This window comes from Phoxinus phoxinus (assembly GCF_949152265.1).
Source record: "Phoxinus phoxinus genome assembly, chromosome: 16".
NCBI classification, from domain to species: domain Eukaryota; kingdom Metazoa; phylum Chordata; class Actinopteri; order Cypriniformes; family Leuciscidae; genus Phoxinus; species Phoxinus phoxinus.
In genome coordinates, this window is record NC_136891.1 from 9785281 (window position 1) to 9810593 (window position 25313).

General features: G+C 39.3%; 1 protein-coding gene across 1 annotated transcript; it reads left to right on the forward strand.

Annotated features, from left to right (window-relative positions):
- Positions 1 to 574: 574 nt before the first annotated feature.
- Positions 575 to 25313, forward strand: ptchd4 (patched domain containing 4; the record flags this gene model as incomplete). The annotated part of the gene is made up of 3 exons (XM_079584053.1): positions 575 to 1006; positions 3394 to 3874; positions 23656 to 25313. 3 exons carry the CDS (start codon positions 575 to 577, stop codon positions 25311 to 25313), a joined length of 2571 nt encoding a protein of 856 aa, XP_079440179.1.

The following is a 25313-nucleotide window of genomic DNA, read 5'->3' on the forward strand; positions in this document are numbered from 1 at the left end:
AAGGCATTTAGTTTCGTTCGTGATAAATAGCCTGTCACTTCATCAGCAAACTCCGGAGGACTTTAAATAAGTAGCCACGTATATTTAGGTCAACATTATTTTTATCGTCTCTGCACCGAAACTGCATTTGGCATTGTGTGTGGACTGCCGCCCTTTCTTTAAGATGTGAATGCCTGATTCATTAGTAATCGAGTGGCTATTTCTAGAGGTGAGTCCACGATCAGCAAGGGCTTTGAATCGCGCGTGTTCTTAAAATTAGCCCCCACCCACCCAGCCAGTATTTCCCCGTCGTGCCTCCTTCCATGCACACAGCACATGGTTACAATCAAGCCCATAAATCAGGCGCCTCCGATCGAATAGTCCGAATTAAGCACACATGCACATCAGACAGGGGCTGCTGGCTGCTGTTGCAGCAGAAGAAGCGAGGGAAACAGTCACACATCAGGGGGAGGGATGGAACCAAAAAGCCTCTATAGTGATCAATATCTGACTGTCTTGTTGCAAATCGCTGCAGTGCTTCACAGGTGTAGTGAGTATTCTCATACGGATTGACTGAACTGGAGCCACATGTCACATGTGCTTCATAGGAAGAACCGGGGCATCATCTGCTGCAAGCTGGATCTGGAGGAGGATGCTGCGGCAAGTGATACACAGAGGGCTGAAAGCTTCTTTCTACTGGCTGGGTTTGTTCGTGAGTAGGCATCCGGTGTTCTTCCTCACCGTCCCCGCAGTCCTGACCATTATTTTCGGATCCACGGTGCTGAGCCGGTTTAAGCCCGAAACGGACCTGGAGATCCTGGTCGCCCCGACGCACAGCCTCGCGAAGATCGAGAGGAGTCTCGCCAACAGCCTCTTCCCCATCGACCAGTCCAAGCACAAGCTGTACTCGGACCTGCACACCCCCGGCAGATATGGCAGACTCATTCTACTGGCCAAATCCGGGGGAAATATCCTGGAACTGGCCGAGCAGGTGCTCCAGGTGCACAAGAAGGTCCTGGATATGCGTGTCAATTATAAAGGCTTCAATTACACTTTCGCGCATCTCTGTGTCCTGAGCCACCGGGACAAGAGATGCCTCCTGGATGATATCATCACCATATTCGAAGACATTCGCTTAGCTGTTCTGTCTAACAGCACTTTTTCCAAGGTCCCCGTGAGCTATCCGAATACAACGTTAAAGGTAAGAGACATATATTGTCTGGAGTACAGCGGCTGTGTGCTTCAAAACCTCGCGAGCCGCCTAACGAGACAGCGGTTTTTTTCGAGGGCTTTGAGACGCAGCCTTTGTGTGTGCGATGGATCGACATTGCAACAATGAAACTGCAAAAAGGGAGCTCGGCATATTGCGACTGTGCCTCATAAAACATTACGAAACGCTAAGAATTATGAATAGACCCGGTGCTGCTGTGTTCTAGTATGTGCAACATCTGAATCAAACAGCTGCATAGTTCTCCAGCACTGCACTCTGAGGCTGGTGATGCAATGTACACTAAAAAACACTTGCAGAATCTAGACTTTTATCTTAATTTTTTCCCACAACAGATATGTTAGAGGACGTACCTTCCTTGACCACTATATAAAATGATGGCAACATAAACAGTAGCCTACTATTAATTAAAAAGCTGTTTAGAATCGAGTAGGCTATCAATCATATGAGCTGCATTAAAACAAATGATTCAACTTGAAACAGATAATTAAAATATTGAGTTAATTGGAATTACAAGACTTACCAACTATTTATTTAAATTACTGTTAAGTTCCCCAAAAAGGTTTCTGAAGTTTTATTCACTCAAAAAAAAGTTTTTAAAAGCAAATTTACCCTTTATTTGTATGGTTTCTATGAGTGTTTAGATCAGTTATGGAACAAAAATGCCTTAAAATGCCTTAAAACACTACACTCAAATCAATCAGCTAACTGATCATTTTAGAGGAACAAAGACATGCTAACAAAAGACGACCAGTTTCTGAATGTGACCATAAACCAACAACAGTTTTTTGGGAAACAGTGAAACCATATGAATATTTCAGGCCCAAGTGCATGCTGGGAAGACTAGTGCTGGAAATGAGAGCATAAGATGTGTTTATATGAGAAATGCTTAGAACTCCTTATATTCATCTATAATCTAAATTTAGAATTATTCAAACAGAATAAACAATAGTATGTAGTAGGCCCAATTTTGATCATAAAAACGTGAACATAATTCTGTAAAATAGTTTCTATTTTTCATTTTCATGTTTAACAGTAGCACATAATCATTTCTTGCTGTGTATTGCACATTGTTAAATTTTCAAATGACCTTAACTGAGACTGAATCTTTGAGACCTATAAAACAGTCTTCCTCCAAATGCTGCACTACCCACAGACGTAAGACTAAATAAAACACAACAGTGCAGCAAGCCATTGTTTTCCCAAGCTTACATCAGTAGGAGTAGGAGTAGGAGCACGATCCGTGTGAATGAGGCGCTCACTGTGGCCTCTACAAGAGCTCATTCATTGTGCCAGTCTTTTTCAGAACATCTTGAGGCTGTATTTCTGCATCCAAGGCTGCATCACTCACTCAGCATAGGGTGATGCACTGTCCAGCTCATTATTGGATGCTGAAATGTTGGGACTACTGAGCAAAATACAATAACTTTCAATCTTCCCTGTTTTTTTATTCATTCTGCATTCGTTTGGTGCAAAACTGATGCCGTTCAACGGTGGAGATTGTCTTAACACCTTAATCCAGCTTCATGCTGTGGTTTGAAATCAGCTTGTGTTTTCTTCTGGCCTGTTTTGCTTGTCTGACATTTAGCTAAAAGACACTTAGTTCACACTGCTTCCTCGAGAAAGGTTTTTTTTTTTTTTAAATGGAAGACAATTATAATACATTGTTGAAGTGTGTAAAATCCATTCAAATACCAGAACAAATCCACACCAACAAAGCTGCTTATTAACTGGTTTGCTGATTCTGCAAAGTCAAACATGATTATAATGTGGAATTAATATTACGATGCAGCCAGGAATTGGAGTAGGAAAACTCTGAACTGTGCAGTTTACAAATTTATAGTGTACAAATGTATATTGGTTTATTAACCAGAGATGTATGATTTTATAGGATGTATTTCATTTTTATTATATTAAGGTATATGGATAGAAGTAGCAAATTTAAACTGTTTTATAATCGGTACATGTACATGTGGCTGCTATTGGTATTTCTTCCAGCAGCCTGTACTACAGATCTCAATCCTCAGATGTTCCAAGCGTACCAATTATTTAAAAAAATGTGGATGGCAGTTGATTTACACTGATTGCAAAGTACACTTGTTAGATTGTATTCAAATGGGATTTCACTCATAACAGTATCCTTAATTGAATTAAATAAATTAGTAACCGCTTTGTTTTGGCCCTAGGATGGTCGGGTGTCCTTTATTGGCCATCAGCTGGGCGGCGTGGCTGTGTCCGCAAATAGCCGGGACCAACAGGTCAAGTTTGCTCGCGCCATCCAAATCACCTACTACCTCCGTAACCTTGGGCCAGTGGTGCAGGACATCATTGCTGAAAAGTGGGAGAGTGAATTCTGTAAGCTGGTGCACCAGCTGGCTACAGACAGCGAGGAGCTGCAAATTCAGTCGCTTACGTCCTTCAGCTTATGGCGGGACTTCCACAAGACAGGAGTACTGGCCAAGAGCGAGGTACTGGTCAGCTTGGTGCTGGTGCTCCTGGCAGCCACCATCTCCAGCTCTATGCGGGACTGCTTGCGTGGGAAACCCTTCCTGGGCCTGTTGGGTGTCCTCACCATATGCATCGCCAACGTGACGGCAGCTGGGATTTTTTTCATCTCTGATGGGAAATTTAACTCTACGCTGCTTGGGATCCCCTTTTTTGCCATGGGTAAGTGCGGCTTTGTTCACGGATACTGTGGTGATTGGATGTAGGATTATTATAATTGCTGTGTGATTCCTCAGGAGGTGGTGTGTGTGTGTGTGTGTGTGTGTGTGTGTGTGGGGGGGGGGGGGTAATTGTTTTCCACAGCAGTCATCAGGGTCAGTGCTTTAGCAACAATGGGCTTCATCGTTACAGAAGGAGAATTTGTGATATAAGGAAAATGGAAGATAATAGAGGCCAATTTTTTTTTGATGCAACGGAAAATCTTTCAATGTTTGCCTGAAAATCCAAAACGATTGTAAAGAATGTAAAGTTAAAATGAATGAAAATTGATGTAGCATTAACATGATCTGCAAATCTGATTGATGGTATAGTTAATGTACCACTTATAATAGACCATTGAATGTCTGAGTAAATTGTTGCCACTTTTACATAGAACAATCATGGTGTGGTGGAACACATTGATGTAGAGCAGTGGTTCTAACAGAAAGACTCAGAGGGCAGGTGAATGTTTACATGGTATTTATACCATGGTATAGATAAAGTATTTGACAAGTGGTAGTGAGCTACAATGATTCATGTCTAGTGGTATAGAAAAGTTCTTTGGCGTAGGCCCCGTCCTCGGTCCAAGTCCTGGGGGATGCAGATTCAGCTGATCCTGTCTGAAGATGAAGGCAGGGGCGAAGTCTACCCCTGACGGATGGACAGGGACCAACCTGGTGGTGGTAGGGAACATGAGCTTCATCTACTGCCGTCGTAAAACAGAGAGTTCAGTACTTATATACTCCAAATGTCAAGGAGTGATAATTTGGCCATACCTAATATTTATGTATGGATGACATGGCATTAGTCAACTTACACTATCATTTCTCATCTAGTGGTTCATCAACAGAAAAAACGAAAACAATAAAAAAGCAATGTTATGTAAGTAACAATATGCAACTAACTATGTAATTGTGTTTGGTTAGGATAGCAAAATGAAACGGAGAGAACACTTTCCACATATCGTTTGTTGTTGACGTCATATATCGTGCATCCAGTCAAATTATGTGGGGTTTACATATTCATGTAACTGGGGAAAACCACCTAGCCAAATAAGGCTGATAACAAAAAACCCTCATTCGCGAAAACCATGAACAAAGCGTTGCAAGGTAAAACCACCATACTGCAATATACGTAGGTCTGTGGATGACTGGCGCCAGTGTTCTAATGTGTGTTTCTACAGTTAATATTCAGTTTAACAGTACGATTGCGAGTGTGATGTTGCTTTTATACGATAAACTGTTTAGTGAACAAGTAGTTATTTTTGAATAACTTCATTTTAAAAACAGTATTGCTCGTATTTTTGCTTTGCCAATGGAAATAGTTCAATCATCTCCGAGGTGCACATAGTGGTGTTTAGTTCCTAAATGAATCAGTAGGTACGTTTACATGGACACCTTTTGGTTCAAACTGAATGAAATCAATCTGATGGATGAATCCGAACACAGTGTTTACATGAACGGTAAATAAAATAATCGGCTTGATGTGCGCGTTTATATGTCACAAGCTTCACATCTGAATGATTTTTGTACATGCGCACACTACTGCCGCTGTTCACTCATAACTATTCTCCTCTATTGGTTCTTTATTTGTTTTAAACAGCAGACTTAATATTTATCCGTCTCATGACTGAGCATATGAACCGTTTTGCTTATATTTATCACGCAGTAAAACCCGCGCCCAAAACCAGTATCTGTGGATGAGAGTCTGAAACAAGGACTGGTGGGACGTTGTCCTGCTCCACTTCACAGACGCTGAGTGAAATTAGAATTTTATAATAACGAGACACTCATTTAGATGACACTTTATTTAACAGGAAGAACAGCTTGTTCCGTGCGTCATACGTTTATTACGCTATATTTCAACGTCATTGCACATGCGCAGTCCATTCAGTTCCGGTTTTCGATCAGATCAAGTGTTTACATGTTCTCTCGATCGGATTAAGAAAAGGAATAAATCACCCCTTTCAATCCGATCGAAATTCCAATCGGATCGAGCTCAATCAGAGCAATTAAGGTGTTTACATGAAGGCTTTTTAGTCCGATTGAGCCGTCAATCCGATTATAAGGGTCCATGTAAACGCAGCTACTGTTTTAAACGATGATCGAATGATTCAATGACTCTTTCATCCCTAAAATGGATTGGTGTTTTTCCATAGACAGTATATAAACTTGACACAGCGACCCCATAGGTTTCAAGGGAGAAAAGTGAAGTCAATTAGAAGCACTCACTTCCTGATGGCTGAGCGTAGTGCGCAGGCTCAAACTGAGCGTAGATGTGACGTGACTGACAGTTGTAAGTCTTTAGTAGCTGTGCCAAGAGAAATCTGAATCATTCCCTTCCGAATCTCCCAGAGCGTGAGTATTAGCTGTCCATGAGCAACTTTATGACTCTCTATGTACTTCTCCCTTGACTTTATCGGACTTTATGCTTCCATGTCCCCCCGATTGCTTGCGAGCTTCTCCTCCTGTCTATACGGTAATTTCTCGACTGTGCGACAGAGAGTCGAGTGGTTATGATGCAATCATTAACCTATTTTTTCACAAAAACTGCTTCTACGGGGCCATAACATAAGACACAAGCTAATGGAGCGTTTTATTCATTGTCGTGTTTCTTTAGAAATAAATAATGGACAAATGGAGTCTTTAAACGCCTCAGATGTAAAGTTATTTGCTGTCAAAGTGACGCCAAAATGAATGGGAGTCAATAACAGCAGGTGATGGCTTGATAGCCAATGGTGGCCCCTGGGGAAGCTTCGGTTTCCGGCGGATGGATTACCCCCTTGTGTTTTTCAACTAATCTGTTTATTAAATGATTCATTGACTCATTCAGTCGTCTTTTTCTTGAACGCACCAATATTTCGAATGAATCGGTTCAGTGAATGATTCACTGATTCACATAAAGTCAGGTAACTTTGTAACCTGCCGAGAGTCACAGAAAAATAAATGGATGAGCAGAGAGATGAAGAATAATATAGAAAAATACTTTGATTTCAATATTTGTTTTTTATGATATTTTGTTTATTTTTGCATAATTTTCTTTGTTGACTTGATGACCAATGTAAAATCGGGTCTCCTCCATAATACACACACATGCATGCTTGACTGAAACGTATTCCAGTATTAATAATGTAGTAAATCCAAAACGTGATATTAGATAGCAACCACCTGTCATTGCACCAATTATTGCAGTGTGAATCTAAAGGAACATTTTAATCTGCAAAATTAGATCATTTTCTTTCTATTGTTCACGGATTTGGGGAGAATAATAAGGAACAGTCATTAATTTCCAACAGTGCTATGTTCTTTCTGCTGTGTTATTTTTGTGGACCCCTGGGAACACAATCTAGCAAGCTAAAACAAACGTGGAAATTTAACGAACTCCAAACTCAACACATCTCGCAGGTGTTAAAAACACCCTTAGATTTTACACCTGTCTAGGTTGCATTAGATGCCCTTAGGTGACGACTGTCACAACCCGCAACTGAGTGGAACTAATTAGCTTTGGATTTAAAGTACGTCGATTTGTTTTCTCCCATGGAGGTAGAATCATTATTCTCTCAAAACAAGGATATACAGGGTACAAAAGCACAATTACAACCTGCGGATAATAACCGCTTACAGATTCTTCTTCTTATTATTGTTATTATTCTTGGTTATTGTAGCAGCGCAATATAATAATCAACCAACAATTACACGTGGCTTCCCAATTGAAGAAGACGGCAACATTGTCAGTAGAGAGACTGACTGTACTGTAGGATTTTATGATCATGAATGTCCTTGTGGAGCTTGTGGATCAAAGGTAATAATGCACGGTGCTGTTCTGTATACTGACCTCTTAAGCTTCAGCCAGCCATTTACGGTGTCCCTAATGATCTGGACCCCTCAGATGCTCAGTCTTATTGTAAAGCTAGCCCAGTGTGGAAGATGAATAGCTCCCTGACCACTGGATTTTGAGCTCTTTGCAGAGTACCAGAGGACCTGTGATTTACTATGCTTTGCATTTGAGCTTCACAGGAAGGACAATCTGGAGAAATAGATTTTGTCCCGCCGGTGAAGATGAATGTTGACACTCTACACGGCACATCACAATGTGCTGCGGGGTCCCCGGGGTGGCTCTGTTTGGTTGGCCAAGTGACAATGGATTCAAGTTTGTGGATGATACTCAAATGAAACTGTGGCCTGTTCCTCACACAAATTTAAAGTACGGCTTCAGAAGTCTTGGAATATAGTGCTTAAGTCATTTGGACTAGTTTTATGGTTTCCTTTGGTACTATAGACAGACATGGTCACTATGTTCCTGGTAAATTCTGGTAACACTTTACTTTATGTATACAGCATTATAAAGGTATTCATAATATACATTATAATGCATTAGATATCTTTTCATAAATAATTGTAACTAAAGCTAAAATGCATTATATATTTTTTGGCAGATTCCTTGTTACATCTTAAATTGGTGGTTTGTTATGTGTTTTAAAGCATTATACTTTCTAAAGGTGTAACAATGAATAGATCATTATTATAATGTATTAAAACTGCGATAATTAATCTTGAGAACATACAACAATAAGGTGCATTAAGGCATTTAGTATAAATGCCATTACAAGGCAAAAGTGTAAATGCCAAAAGTACTTTTATAATGTATTATATATAATTAAAGTGTTACCAAAATCATTTATCTTTGACGGGACAAAAAGGATGGAACCACATAAGGGTGAGTAAACAATGACAAGGCAAGGCAAGGCAAGGCAAGTTTATTTATATAGCACATTTCATACACAGTGGTAATTCAAAGTGCTTTACATAGAAGAAATTAAAATAAAAATAATTACATAGATAATAAAAGAAATAAGAATAATTAAAACAGTTTAGAAAATAAAATACAGTGCAAACAGTCGGACGAACAGTGGCACAGTGCTCATTCAGTAAATGCAAAGCTAAACAGTGGTAATTTAAAGTGCTTTACATAGAAGAAATTAAAATAATCAAAAGAAATAAGAATAATTAAAACCGTGTCTGAGATGGAAGTGATTGAGCAGGTTTGCGGTGCCACTGGACCTACAATCCAGGGACGTCCTCTGCTGGGGTGGTGTCTCACACCAGTATTGCCCAATGGGCCCCCACAGAGCACGTTTCACTTTTGCTGTTTTAAACAAACAGCGAACCTCTATACTCTCCGTAGTATAGATAATCTTCACTCGCCTCGTCGGAGTGAAGCTCTCCCGTTCCCCTTCAAAATCTCTTCCAATCAGACAGCCCTGATAATTAATAATCACCCCTATCTGAGATGGAAGCGATTGAGCAGGTTTGCGGTGCCACTGGACCTAATCCAGGGACGTCCTCTACTGGGGTGGTGTCTTACACCAGTATAGCCCAATGGGGCCCCCATAGAGCACGTTTCACTTTTGCTGTTTTAAACAAACAGCGAACCTCTATACTCTCCATAGTATAGCTAATCTTCACTCGCCTCGTCGGAGTGAAGCTCTCCCGTTCCCCTTCTAAATCTCTTCCAATCAGACAGCCCTAAAAATTAATAAAATCTTCCTGAATCACAGTTTGGAAAATAAAATAAAAAAATAAAATACAGTGCAAACAGTCGGACGTATTTTATATCGACCGGTAGCTATTATAGATCTTTCTTTTAAAAGGATCTTCTTACGACTTACATGTATCAACTTTCTTTTCTCTTTCAATCTTCTTACGACTTACCATCTATCAACTTCCTTTTCTCTTTTAATCTTCTTACGACTTACCATCTATCAACTTTCTATTCTCTTTCAATCTTCTTACGACTTGCCATCTATCAACTTCCTTTTCTCTTTCAATCTTCTTACGACTTCCCTGTATCAACTTTCTATTCTCTTTCAATCTTCTTTCAATCTTCTTACGACTTCCCTGTATCAACTTTCTATTCTCTTTCAATCTTCTTTCAATCTTCTTACGACTTACCATCTATCAACTTCCTTTTCTCTTTCAATCTTCTTACTTACCATCTATCAACTTTCTATTCTCTTTCAATCTTCTTACGACTTCCCTGTATCAACTTTCTTTTCTCTTTCATTTACTTGCACATTCTTTTCACTTTCCTTAGCCCAGCATTCACATTCTTAGCTCTTTCTCAGACTAAAACTTTAATATCGAACAGTGGCACAATGCTCATTCAGTAAATGCAAAGCTAAACAGATGTGATTTGAGTCTGGATTTGAATGTGGCTACTGTAGGAGCACACCTGATCTCTTCTGGAAGCTGGTTCCAGCTGCGGCTGGCATAATGGCTAAAAGCGGAACTCTCCTTGCTTTGAGTGAACCCTTGGTATTTCTAGTTGATGTGATCCTAATGATCTGAGTGATCTGTTGGGTTTATATTCAGTGAGCATATCTGCAATGTATTTAGGTCCTAGGCCATTAAATGATTTATATACCAGTAATAATACTTTAAAATCAATCCTAAATGTGATTCCTAAATGAGACGCTGACAGAATCTTAAAGGGCACCTATTATGGAATTTTGAAATGTACCTTTCATGTAGTGTAACATAGATCTAAGTGAACAAAAACATCCTGCAAAGTTTGAAATATGAAAGTGCACCGTATATAAAGTTATTGTCTTTCAAAAGTAAGAGTCGACTCGGAGTCATTTTTATGAATCGTTAGAAGACCGAAGCTTTTTCTCTGACTAGATGACGTCAACTTGTCAAGTTATTTGAATACGATACGCCCACTTATTGCGCTCCAAGGCCAGCAGGGAAAACATCAGGGCGACGAGACGCTGTGTTCTGAAGTGCGACTCAAAAGCCAACTTTTTTCATCTGCCCAAGGAGGAGCATTTGAAGACTAAGTGAAGGAAGGAAGGTTCATTTCTAAGTGTATTTGCATCAGCTTCCTCCTCCGTATCACAACCTGTAAGTGTTATTAATAATTGTTGCTTTTATGTTTTATGTAGCATGCTTAATAATTATTTTGTTTGTTGTGTAGCACCGTTTAGCTTCTAGGTCTTCAATGACAATTGTATTGAGATATGTGAAGTGTTTGTCGTTGTTTTCGGAGTTGTCTTAAAGAATAGAGTAATAGGCTACCTCGTAGTTTTAAAAAAACGTATAATAAAAACTTTTTTTTTTTTAAACGTAACTTTATGTTTATGCTTCGGGCGAATGCAAACAAAGACTGATTGTGCTTTTACAATATGAACTCTGGGCTATCGCTAACATAACATTACATTCTTTATCTTATTTTTAGTTTTTAACTACAAACTACAAAGCAGTGGACTATAATCATTATTATAACACGATTTAATTGATAAAAGCATCATTGTACTCCGTGTTAAACAATAAGTATTATCTCTGTAAACACTGCTGGGTCATCTGACCAATTGCAGATTAGCGTCGCGCAAAGGAGGGGTTTGGAAAAATTAGTCGTTGAACGAATCATTTGGGAGTCGGTGAGCAAATCAGGTAAAAACAAATGCATATTATACGAAAACAAAAGTGTTTTTTGACATTGCATGCACGTAAAACTGTTGTTGGGGACTCCCTAAACAACATTAGGAACATTTTAAATGTCATAATAGGTGCCCTTTAATTTTAGGGTGAACTGTCCCTTTTAAAGGACTTGGCAGAAGATGGATGCTCTGCAGAAAACAATGTGTGACACTGTTGCTTGAGACAATGGATGGAGTGTGCGCTATACCTTCACTTTAAGTTTAGAGGTTATTTTTATTCAGACGCATACAGCCTATTTATAGACTTGCTTCCTGCCACACATCTTAGCGGCGGATGCTTTGTTCTGCTGGGACAAATGACAGGATAGGAAATCAATGTCAAAGTACTCACTCACATCCTGATCTCAGTGTACGTACAGTAAAGCGGCTTGCTGTTGTCACTGTTTACGTACTGCATGATGCACCTTGATCATGAAAATCATAGAAAGTATAAGGCTAGTTTCTTATACGAGTGCAGTTATTTTAGAATAGATATTTCAAAATACAATTAAATATATTTAAATGAAAGTAGGATTTTTCACACACAATTTTTCAAAAGGATAATTTTTAAAGAATCTTCAGGCAGCCAAAAAAGGGTTATATATAATTATTATTATAGTATAATTAGTATATTATAGTATAATTTAGTATAATTATTAAACCGTTTTATATCAGAAAAAAAAAAGATCCACAAATCGTGCAAGTAGTTTTAATATTTCAATCTGTGGTCCCCTTCACCCTCTCCAAAAATAGTCTGATCTTCTGCTCTGCTGAACATTCTGAAACTGAACAGATGTGAGAAGTTCATGTGGTGAGCGAGTCATGTTGACAGCAAAGAAATGAAAATTCATAAAAAAAGAAAAAAAAGATGAAACCACAGGGATAGATCATTTACTCGCCATCAAGTCGTTCCAAACCTGTATGAATTTCTTTCTACTGTTGAACACAAAATAATATACAGTATTTGAAAGAATTTGCAACGCTATCTCACGACCAAATTCGTATGAATTTGTACGAGTGATTAAAAGGTGGTTGATTCGTACGACCTCACTCGTACTAATTCGTACGATTTGTCTAAACCCACGTGATGGGTAGGTTTAGGTGCGGGGTCAGGGGTAGGTCATTCGTACGAATTTGGCAACTCGTAAAATATGTACGATTTAGCAAAAATCGTACGAGTGAGGTCGTATGAATTGGTACGAATTAGCCACTTCGTAAAATTCGTGAGATCGGGTTGGAATGTCAGTAACCAAACAGTTGATGGACCCCATTGACTTCCATAGTATTTTTCCCCCCCAAACAGATCATTGGTGCAAATGCTGATTTATTTATCATGTCTTCACATCATTCAAATTAAGTGGACAAAGACCTGTTTATAGTTGCTATTCTGTCCTTATTTTAGCAGCTCATTTACACATTTTTTAACTATTGAGTAAAATACGACATGCTAAATCTTTCAAATTTAACAAAGAAAACATTGCTGCACCTTTCGATTGATTTCTTTCATCCAAATGAGCACATCTTTTTATGCAATTTAACTAAAATAGAGTCATGATAGAGAATTGATAAGCATAAGAAATTAGATCAGTTATAAAAGAAAAAAGATGAAAGATAATAACACAGACAAACACAAATAAAAGAACAAATCAAAGAGCAGATTTAGTCAAAATTAGGACACAGATGAGTAGATGTAATGGGAACTCTGACATTTTGTCATCCACGCGCTACTCGTTAAAAAACTAGCTTGTTAGTGGAAAAGCAACAAACAGCTGTTTAAAAAAAACATCTGAGTTATGCTAGTTGTAGCATAATATAAGCATGTAATGTAGTTGAATGTGGGTTTAAAGGTGCATATATCTGTCATGAGCCATATTGTGTGTGTGTGTGTGTGTGTGTGTGTGTGTGTGTGTGTGTGTGTGTGTGTGTGTGTGTGTGTGTGTGTGTGTGTGTGCGCACGCGCAGTGGCGTAGTCACTCCCCAGCATGTCAGTTCTATTGATCGAGCTCATTTAGGGCCACAGACTGTGGAACAGCATGTGCCCTGGGATCTGGACCATCTCCTTGCAATTCTCTCCACACAAGCATGATTGTGCCTGGTCATGGCTAACACGCATTCACTGCGCCTGCATGGGAACCCCAATCCCGTCTCAATCACCATCCCCGAAAACAAACATGTACAACCACCAACATTTATTATAGCAGACCTTTGCTGTCTCCCTCTGGAAAATGTAGATGATGGGGTGTTAGTAGATTGAAAGCTGACCACGTTGAATGCAATTGATTTGCCTTAGTGCTAGAAGGCAAGAGCAAGTCGTGGAGAAGAGATTAGGGCTCTTACCAATGAACTACTTATCACAAATGTCTTCAAGCGTCACATATTACATGCCATTAAGCCTGTGGCTGGATAATTTGCCATTGTCAGGAGGAAGAATCAGGGTGAGAAAGGCTTGTTGGACATCATAAGCCAAGAGAAAATGTTCATTTGCATAGTTTGTTCAGGCATGATGTGCCACTACTGAATCAGTGCGTGAAATAGAAATAGTAACAGACGTCCGGCCATTCTTCTGCCTCCCTCCGTTTGTCATTAATATTCCTTTTATCTTTCAGTTGTATGATTTATGTTTCACAGGTTTTTTTTCTGATTGGGAAAAAAATATGCAAGATTGGAAATTACAGGAATGGATTTTTTTTCATTTAGTGGCTTGCTTCAAGTGAGATAATTTGCATTAAAAATGCAAGAGTGCTTTGGATTAAAGCTGTTTGAACTTGACAATATTTTTACTGTAATTTTTATGCTGCTATACCAGCACTAAAAGGAAAAGTGCTGTTTTTAGTGTGGGAGTGCAGTTGAAATAGATCTTCCGGTGAAGGCCTTGAACACGCTGACGTATGCTGACAATGGCATGTTTTACAATGACATGAAATACTGTCAGATTGTAAGGTAGATACTCCCATGAGTTTTTGTAACTGAAGCCACGGCATATGGGAACTGAGTGGCGTTAAAGGGAGAACATGAGCTATTCAATGTAACATCGTCATTTTGTGCAAAACTGATAATATTTCTGTAAATTTTGAAATAGTGTGTGCCCCACATAGCACAATAAATCCAGGGCATTTTGTTCAGTTCATTTGGCATCTCAGCAGAAAAGTAGGCCAAAAGAAAGATCTGAAAGTTTCTAACTATTCATTCTCAATGGATATAAAGCCCAAAACTTTTTATCGGTCTACTTTTATTGGACATCCTTTTTCATATGTGAATACTTTGTGCTTTCTCTTGGTTATTTTTAGATTTGTTCTTTATGTTCAGATTAAGAGATCTTAGGTCAGTTTCTTCAGTCTTATTTATAGGTCTATAATCAGGTCCATGTCTGGTTTAATTTTTGATGAAAAGATTAAAAATAACTCATTGTCGCCTAACAGAATGCATTTACAGTACTGTTCATAAGTTGGTGTTTTCATAAGTAACAGTACAAATTTCAAATAAATGCTGATCATTTGAACTTTCTATTCATCAAAGAATTATCAAAACTTTCAAATATATATTAAAACAGAAATGAGTTATTTTAAATTGTAACAATATCTCACAGCATTACTGTATATTATATTTTTAATCAGATTGATGTAGCATTGGTTAGCATGAGAGACTTAAAGGGATAGTTCACTTTGAAATAAAATGTTGGTATGTTTTAGCTTACCTGAAGTGCATCCAAGATGTAGGTGTCTTTGTCTCCGCAGTAGTTTCAATTTTGATATATTTAGGTCAAACCGTTCTTGTCTGTCAGTCATATAATGCAGGTATATAGGTACTGTCTCCAAAAGCATGCAGAGATGTCTCTAATAGCATGCAGAGAAAAGTCCAAATTAAAAAATTCCCCATCGTAAGTGCACATTGATGGCCTAAGACACGAAACAAGCGGTTTGTGTGATAAAACGAACAGTATTTATATTGTTTTTATCTCTTTTACACAAACACGTCCAAGTGATCTGTTTACTTAGTCTGCGTAAGCGCTGTAGAGCGCCGGAATGCTCCGGAAGTGGTCTCCCTGATGAGTTCGCACGAGCTTACGTAAATGTATTTTTTTTACATCGGTTTAAACATCCCGGATAAGCGCAAACTAGTACCATTTCTATTAGCCGTCCTACCTACAATCTCTGTTATGTGCATAGGTTCTGGTGTAAACAATGAGTGATGTACACGCGCGAGAGACCACTTCCGGAGCCTTCCGGCGCTTTACGCCGCTTGCGCAGACTAAACAGATCACTTGGACGTGTTTGTGTAAAAGAGATAAAAACGATATAAATACTGTTCGTTTTATCACACAAACCGCTTGTTTCGTGTCTTAGGCCATCAATTACCCCTTTTCCACCAACAAGAACCAGGTGCTGGTTCAGAGCTAGAGCTAGAGCCGGTTCGGAGTTCCGGTTCTGACGGTTCTTCTAAGAACCGGTTTGCCTTTCCACAGGCTAGAGAGCCAAAACAGAGCCAGATCTTACGTCACTGTGTATACATCTCATGTTGCCCAGCAACGCTAGCGCGGCAGCGCCAAACAAAAACACACCAGGCTTGTTCGAGATGGTTCGGCTTCTCGCAGACCGATCGCCGCGTGACATTAAAGCACTGCTAAAGCGATCAAAAGCACAAGGAGTCGTATGCTCTCCAAACACTCCCGGAGCTCTGATCGGTCCGCGCCGCTCCGATGCATCTCGAACAAGCCATCAACAATAACGGACGTTGCAATACTATGGATCCTCATGGGATTGCAAAAATACATCGGAATCCAACGCGTTCGTGCAGCTCGCCCGCCTCGCCGTAACTTACATAGACGGATATTATAATCGAGCTGCTATTAGCTCGACTAGCTGCTATTTAAAAATGGCGGTCACAAGTTTCTATTCGTCTTGTTGGTCACGGTAACCCCGCCCCCAGCCCCTGACGCAAGCGGTTCTTACTTGGCTCCGTTCTAGACCCTGCAATGATTTGGTGCTACTTAAGAACCAGTTTTACTGGTTCGGAGCTGGTGCTTTGGCGGTGGAAAAACAAAGAACCGATTTGAAACTAGGCTCTGGCTCCGAACCAGCACCAGCTCTGCCTTGGTGGAAAAGGGGTAAATGTGCACCTATGATGGGGAATTTTTTAATTTTGACTTTTTTCTGCATGCTACTAGAGACATCTCTGCATGCTTTTGGAGACAGTAACTATATACCTGCATTATATGACTGAGTGACAGACAAGAACGGTTTGACCTAAAAATATCAAAATTGAAACTACTGCGGAGACAAAGACACTTACATCTTGGATGCACTTCAGGTAAGCTAAAACATACCAACATTTAATTTCAAAGTGAACTATCCCTTTAAAGAGACTTTTGAATTAACAAGTATTTTACTATAATTCTGTTAAAATTCCATCTTGAAAATCTTAGGTTATACATTAAAACTCATCCATTGTCAAACACAGCTGAATGATGGTTCATGGAGTCAACAGCAAGACTGATGAGGTCAACTCCAATGAAATTACGTGCGAGTAACTCGAGCCCTCTGCTGATTTACATGCAGTGCATTTGCACACGCCTTTTCATTAGCAGCTGCAGATGCAGCAGATGTGTGGGGTGCCATTCAATACAACGACAGAAGTGTCACACCATTCTCTCCATCTTCTGACTGCAATCGTTTGACTGGCTCTGCAAAGCGCCCAGCTCTCTACTTTGGCACTGTTGTGTTGAGTTGTGTGCAAATTGCACACCTAATCCTTAGCAGCGGGATTAACGGTGTGCTGTGATGTGTGCCGTGTTAAGATAAGGACATGTTCACTGTCAAACGAGATGCTAATTTTGGGCACTTTTGTAATCCAGCGTTCTCAGCATGTTTTATTTTTATTTTTTGAATGAGCAGTACTGCCTTCATACTGATAATGTCATGAGACAAAATGAAGCCGTTTGAACAGTAAAATGACAAATATCTGTGTTTTTTTGGGGTCTTTGTTTCCACTACCAAACTTACCTTAAAGCATTTGAGAAGCTTTTCCTTTAAATCTTTGAAAAATAAAATAGTGTAAGATAATAAGGCTTGTTTTCCTTCTTGAGTTGGTTATATTTTTACTAACAGAAATATTGGAAAATGATTTTGTGATATAATAGATAAAAAGCACAATAAATCAAGTTATTTTTGTTGTGACATTTGCTGCAAAGAAGGACTAAGATAGTACCATGGTATCAGATGTAATACTTAAATTTTTTAACACATTATGGTACGGTATTAAATGACTTCCAAATTACGGTAACATGATATTTGGTACTACAATATACTTTATGTGACACCATGGTAATACCATGTTGCATGTCCAAAAAAATGTGCTAATACCATTTGGAAATAAATAAATAAATGTACAAAAATACTGCACTACTTCCAGAATAGCTGTTCAGAGGATATATAGTCTATTGTACGTGTCTTGTCACTGCAGCACAGAAATACTGACACAGTATGGAAATCTGTGTAATATTTTCCCCATCTTCTGTCACAACTGGACATGCTTTATTGGAGGTGTTCGAAGGGTCCATCCGTAGGGTGTTTTCCTGCAAGTGATGGATGTGTTTGCAGCTGCTCTGGAGCTGAAGTTTTAAAGCAGTAATTTTGTTTAATGACTCACTGCATTGCAGCGAGAGAGGTGATGCAGCTCTTTATATTGAAGCCACGGCTTCAGAGTAGCTTTCCTCCAGCCGGTGCCGGCTAGAACTGTCCACAAGAGGCCCGTGACAAACTGCCCTCTTTAGCTATGTGGAATGTTGTACCTGTCCACCAGCACCCAGAGACATGAGGAACAGCCCTTTATTTCAGAGACCGTACCCCTTGCGAGACGTCCAGGGAACATTTCGGTTCAGTTCCTCAGGGGTTCTCTCAAAGTAGCATGGGAAAAACTCTGGGGGAAGGAATTCGCTACGAATGAATTGCACCCACTGTTTATTTGTCTGTATTGTTTCAGTGCCCGATTCACTAAAGGAATAATGCAAATCCTGTAACACAAAAACCCAACACAATTTTCCGCAGTGCAATTCCTCCTTTTGCAGTTTTAGGTTTGTGTGATGCTTTTTCCACAATCCTGTTTACAACACTGGGATCTGAATCTACAGTACTTTTTTCTAATACACTGTGAAAAAAAAAAAAACTTTATTAGAGTATATTTTACTAGAATGTCTCATTTCTAAGTAAATCCTTCATAATTGTTTTCCCTGTGTACTGGGAGTGTACTCAACTACAATTGTTGGGAAGTAACTATCGGTGACTAAAGTAATGTCTACTAACTTAACTACTTTTTTTCAGATGCATAATAGTATATCATTGATATAGTGTTTCTTTTCTCTCTCTCTCATCTAGTGCTGGAAAGACTACTAGAGCAGTTCGTTCATTGAGACCTGTATTCCTGTATTCCTAAACCTAAACTAGTTTTTCAAACAGTATATTGGCTGTAGCTTAACTAAACAGTCCTAATACTTAAATTTTAGCTTGGCAATCTACACTTTCAAAGCTTCTCCAAAATTGTCATCTACAATTTATATACAGTATATGCCAAGTTATATTGCTCTTCTCCATCACTTGATGAATAAGTGAGTTTTGTGAATAAAACGTAATAAACCTAATTTGCACAGAAAGGTGTGTTTGAGATGAAAAGAATGACAGTTACTTAATTTTACCATTTTCCATTTAGTGAAGATGGATTGCAGATGGACAGTGAAAAAGTATTTGCACTTAAAGGGTTAGTTCACCCAAAAATGTAAATTCTGTCAGTAATTACTCACCCTCGCGTTGTTCCAACCCAGTAAGACTTTCGTTCATCTTCGGAACACAAATGAAGATATTTTTGATGAAATCTGAGAGCTGTCTCACTCCTCCATAGGCTTCTTAAGGGATTGAAACTTGCCGGCCCAGAAAATTATTAAAGACATCGTTAAAATAGTCCAAGTGACTACAGTGGCTCAACCATATGTTTATCAAGCGACGAGAATACTTTTTGTGCGCAAAAAACTAACAAAACTAATGACTTTATTCCACTATTCAATATTTTCTCCGCGTCACCACGTAGGCTCACTATTGGCCGACGCTGGTCATGTGTGTGATGCATGTGACATACAACACAGAAGCGCTGTGCAGATATACTACGTAAACACACTCAGGCCCACGGAGAATACAATGAATAGTGGAATAAAGTCGCTAGTTTTTTTGTGTTTTTTTTGCGTACAAAAAGTATTCTCGTCGCTTGATAAACATATGGTTGAGCCACTGTAGTCACTTGGACTATTTTAACGATGTCTTTAATAACTTTCTGGGCCGGCAAGTTTCAATCCCTTAAGAAGCCTATGGAGGAGTGAGACAGCTCTCAGATTTCATCAAAAATATCTTCATTTGTGTTCCGAAGATGAACGAAAGTCTTACGGGGTTGGAACAACATGAGGGTGAGGGTGAGTAACTAACTACTGACAGAATTTTTATTGTTGGGTGAACTATCCCTTTAAATACTGTGTGTAAAAATATTGCACCCATTTATAAAGTTCACTCTAGATGTCCTCACTGTTGTATGTGAATAATATACAGATAATGTTAAAGTATGAGGATGAAATAAATGTTTGTATATTCAGGGACAGCAATGGTTCACTCCCCCCTCTATGTTCAGGAGCATTCATGGTCCCCGTAGCCCTATTAGGCAAGTGCTGGTCAACTGAAATCATCAGATGTTGAGGAAATGGTTTTATTTGAAATACCTCAATATTGTCTGTCTTACTGTGCATGCACTCTAAAAAATGCTGGGTTGTTTTAACCCAATTTTGGGTCAAATATGGACAAACCCAAACGTTGGATTAAAAATGCATTATAAAAATGTAACCCAACGGCTGGGTTTGTTCATAATTTGACCCAAAATTGGGTTAATATAACCCAGCAGAGTGTGTGATTTATAACCAGCAGGAGCAGGCCCCCTCGTGTCATCTCATGGCTTTGTGCTTTCTGTTTTGAATGCACTCTATTTGCTGCTGCACTCCTTAACGTTTGCCGCTGCAGCTGCGGCAAAACGTGTCAATCTTATTTCAAGATGTTGGTTTGCTACGCGCTCCTCTAGTGGCCCCGATTAAATCTACACCCTTGAATGGATGGACCCCTTTTCACAGAGCTTGTTTGAATCACTGGCATACAGTACAGTAGATGCTATTTTAGGAGTGAGCTTTTGCATGCCATCACAAAGATGGAGAAAGAATGAAATCCTTCTTCAAAGGGGAAAAAAATAAAGCAACAGAATAAATGTATAATGGTGAACATTTTTCTCATATTTGTTAAAGCAAATCCCCAGCTCGGTTATTCTTAGCCTCCGCAGGGGGATCTTGGCAAGATTAAGGGTACGTTTACATGACAATGATGTACTAAACTTTGCATTTTTCGCACACAGACGACAACGTCATCAAAACGATCCCTGTTCACAGGGATCTGTGAAAACTATTGAAAACACTGTATTATGCATCCCAGGCCAGTAGTTGGCGATGTCACTTTGTAAATAAAAACTACGCGCCTATAGACTGAACGTCACACGTCGTTTACATGGAGACGATAACTGTATCGTTTTAAAAACTTGCACTAAATCCGGTTTTCAAACGTTTGCATTTTCAGGCAACCCAAAATGCCGTTTGTTGTGTAAATAAAGGCCAAAACGCATTAAAATGTTTTAAGTTGAAAATGGTGTTGTGTAAATTGCCTCTAAACCTATAAAACAGAAATGAGGAAATATTAAAGTTACCAAAAGATTATAACACTTAAAAACACTTCATCTTTTTTCTTTGTAATTAACAGCTTAACACTTTTCTTTTACTTTAAGAAGTGGATCAGGCCATTTGAATAAAATAAACGTTAATCCTATGATAGAGTATCTTCTCCTGGTTTGGTGTAGATGAAGGTGGGCTTCTCTGATGGGGTTGTTAGGCTGCATAAAACTGCAAAACACTGATCGTGGCAGATGTGCAGTTGTTTTGTCTGTCCTGTTTCATCAGAGACTTTTAGAACTGAGCACATTTTCTTTCTGCCCTTGACCAGCAGCCTGATGGCACTCCATTTATATTGTGTGGTGATTCATTGCACGGCACACACTGAAGAAATCGCCATGTCATTCTGATAGGGAGGGATTTTGTATTCTCATTTGGAAGGTGTTGACATCCAGACTCAGAACAGTAGAATGCTAATGCCAAGTAAAACTATCATCTTTGTGTTTTTGTTGTTATTAATAATGAAGAATGTTATGATAAGTGCTTACAGCTCATCAGTACCACTTCACTGGCACCAAACCAGATATATTTGAACTCATCTCAACATTATGAAATATCCCAGGAGTGAAACTAATTTAAAACAAAAAAAAAAGTTATGAGAAAGGACTTCTGCGACAGGCCAGTGGCAAAATATTTATTTCATATGCAAGATTAATAAAAAATATTATATATAATAATGTCAAAAGTCATGCTTATTTTTTGTGGAGTTCAGTGTTTACATTTCATGTGCATTCTGATGCAATTTGAGAAGTATATCATCTGTCATCTGTAACAGCATTTAACTGATACTGAATAAAAAGTACATAAATTAGATAAATTAGATTCCATTTCCATTTGCTAAGATGAAGTGAAACTTTCTTTATCGTGAATTTGGCACTCTTACAATTCTTTGCAGATTTTGAAAATAATAAATGGCACTTCATGAATTTAATGAATCTTCTGAAATTGGAGAATGCAAAACAATTGCTCAAGCAGTGATGGTGTTTTTATGAGATTGCAGGGTCCGCAACTAATCACTAACTAAATTCCTCGTACAATTGTTTTGTTGATCTATATAATTTGGCAAGTAGTGACCCATGTTCACGCTCAGATGTCTGAATGTTTCATTTCTAGCAAACTTTATGTTTAGTAGTTTCGCTTAATTGCCATTTAGCAGCTGCTTTACATTCAGAGCAGCTTCCCGTTATTGCAGGGACAGCCCTTTCAGAGCAACCTAAAGCTAAGTGTCTAGCTTAAGTGTACTTGATGATAAAAAGCAAGATTGTGATGTCGGAAGTCGGACCTCCTTTTTTGAGTACATGTTATTGAACATGCAGGCACCAGGTTACCACCAGTCCACCATGTACCTCTGCACTAGCAGATGAATTCACAGACTAATGGACTTCTTCTGCCCCTTAATAAAGCTAAAAGCAAGGAAAGCCAGTCCATCTGACTCATTACATTGGCGTAATCCTTTATGGTTAATTAGGTTTTTCTCCATGTCTGTCAGCTCAATGAAAATTTATGATTTGGAGAAAGAGGTAAGAGAGTAGTTTTTGTGACGCATTCTTGACAGCGAAAGAGTGTGTAGAGACAGGCCGTGATGTCCTTGATGCTGAGTGAAATATTTCGCGGATGAAAGTCAAATGTATTAATATGTTCAAAGGTGACAGTGTGTGCACACACACTAGATCTGATATATGAGCTTGAGTGGTCCCATAGGTGGATGGTTGAAGAGTAATGGAATTACTGCTCATCTTATAACTATCATGAAAGGTTTATTATTCCATAATGCACATTTAGTGGTTGATCATTTTGTGTTTTTCAATGGCCGTTGACCATGCTAATATCTAGCCAATGGCTGAAAAAAACCCCTGAAACAATGGGTCCAAAATTCTGAGGGCACGTTGAAAACCTGTGATTCAAATTCTATATATATCATATTATATATCAAAGTGTACATTTTGTTGATTAAATTCACTTCTGTACATTGTAATGCAATTATTTAAAAAAACAGTTAACACAAAATAAGTTAAAAATTAAGTGTTTTTTCCTATATTTCTCCCTTCTTGTGACATGGCATGGCTGGCCAAATAAACATCATGGGCCAACCTAGAATGGATATATTTATTTTAATTAATTTAAATATTATAAGAACGTATATATTATATAACTTAAATGATTAAAATTCACTGAAAAAAAATGTAATCAAACAAAAAAGTCTATTGTCTGCTGACACATGCTTTTATTAGATTTAGGAACTGACACAACTATCACTTCTGTTAATCAGCCAAGTGGGCAGTTTTAAACCAATGCCGATCATCAGAAATTGGGCAATTAATCACCCTGGCTGATACATCGGTCTTTCACAACTCATGTTGTATATCTTTGTAGATTATATTTATGCTGACATTGCTATGTAATCAAGTTTCTCTGTGAATTTTCCATGCATCAAATTATAAATTGCTGCTTCTTTTTTTTTTTTTTTTACAGGACATGGAACAAAGGGTGTGTTTGAGCTTCTGGCAGGCTGGAGAAGAACCAGAGAGAGTTTACCCTTCAAGGAAAGGGTGGCAGATGCGTTCGCTGACGTGATGGTGTGCTACACCATGACCAGCTCGCTCTATATTATCACCTTCGGCATGGGTGCCAGTCCTTTCACCAACATTGAATCTGTGAAGGTCTTTTGTCAGAGCATGTGTGTAGCAATCCTAGTGAACTACTTCTACGTGTTCTCATTCTACGGCTCCTGCCTGGTGTTTGCCGGACAGCTGGAGCAGAACCGCTATCACAGCGTCTTCTGCTGCAAGATCCCCTCTGTGGAGTATCTGGACCGCCAGCCCACTTGGTTTAAGACCATGATGAGTGACGGCCACGACCTGTCTACACACCACGACAGCGTACCGTACCAGAACCACTTCATTCAGCACTTCCTGAGGGAGCATTACACAGAATGGATTACCAACACCTATGTCAAGCCTTTTGTGGTTATCCTCTACCTGATTTACGCCTCCTTTTCGTTCATGGGATGTTTACAAATCAGCGATGGCTCCAACGTAATTAATCTGCTAGCTAGTAATTCGCCCAGTGTGTCGTTCGCCCTGACTCAACAGAAATACTTTAGCAACTACAGTCCGGTGATTGGGTTTTACATCTACGAACCCATTGAGTATTGGAACTCCACAGTGCAGGAGCACCTCAAGACATTGGGCCAGGGCTTTAATAAGATTTCATGGATCGATAATTACTTTCACTATCTGAGGGTCGTGAATGTCAGCGCATCAACCAAAAGTGATTTCATTAACATCCTCAAGACTTCTTTTCTGAGGAGCCCAGAATATAAACACTTTGTGGACGACATCATTTTCTCTAAAAACGGAGATGAGTACGACATCATAGCGTCCAAGATGTACTTGGTGGCCAGGACGACCGAGAAAACCAGGGAGGAGGTCGTGGAGTTGCTGGAGAGACTTCGACCTCTCTCCCTTATAAACAGCATCAAGTTCATCGTTTTCAACCCAACGTTCGTGTTCATGGACCGCTACAGTTCCTCCATCATCTCCCCCATCCTGACGTCGGGTTTCAGCGTGCTCACTATTCTCATCCTCACCTTCTTCCTGGTCATTAACCCACTGGGGAACTTTTGGTTGATCTTGACGGTCACCTCAGTGGAACTGGGCGTCTTGGGTCTCATGACGCTCTGGAATGTAGACATGGACAGCATCTCTATCCTGTGCCTTATTTATACTCTCAACTTTGCCATGGATCACTGTGCCCCCCACCTCTACACGTTCGTACTGGCCACTGAGCACACACGGACTCAGTGCATCAAGATCTCTTTAGAGGAGCATGGGGCCGCCATTTTACAGAACGCCTCTTGTTTTGTAATTGGGATAATGCCTCTTCTCTTTGTGCCTTCTAACCTGACCTATACACTGTTCAAGTGCTCCCTTCTCACAGCCGGCTGCACAGTGTTGCACTGTTTTGTCATCCTACCGGTGTTTTTGACATTCTTTCCACCCTCGAAGAAGCGACACAAGAAAAAGAAACGGGCCAAACGGAAAGAGTGGGAAAGAGAGAGGGAGAGGGAGAGAGAGGAAATAGAGTGCATTGAAGTCAGGGAAAACCCAGATCATGTGACCAGTGTTTGA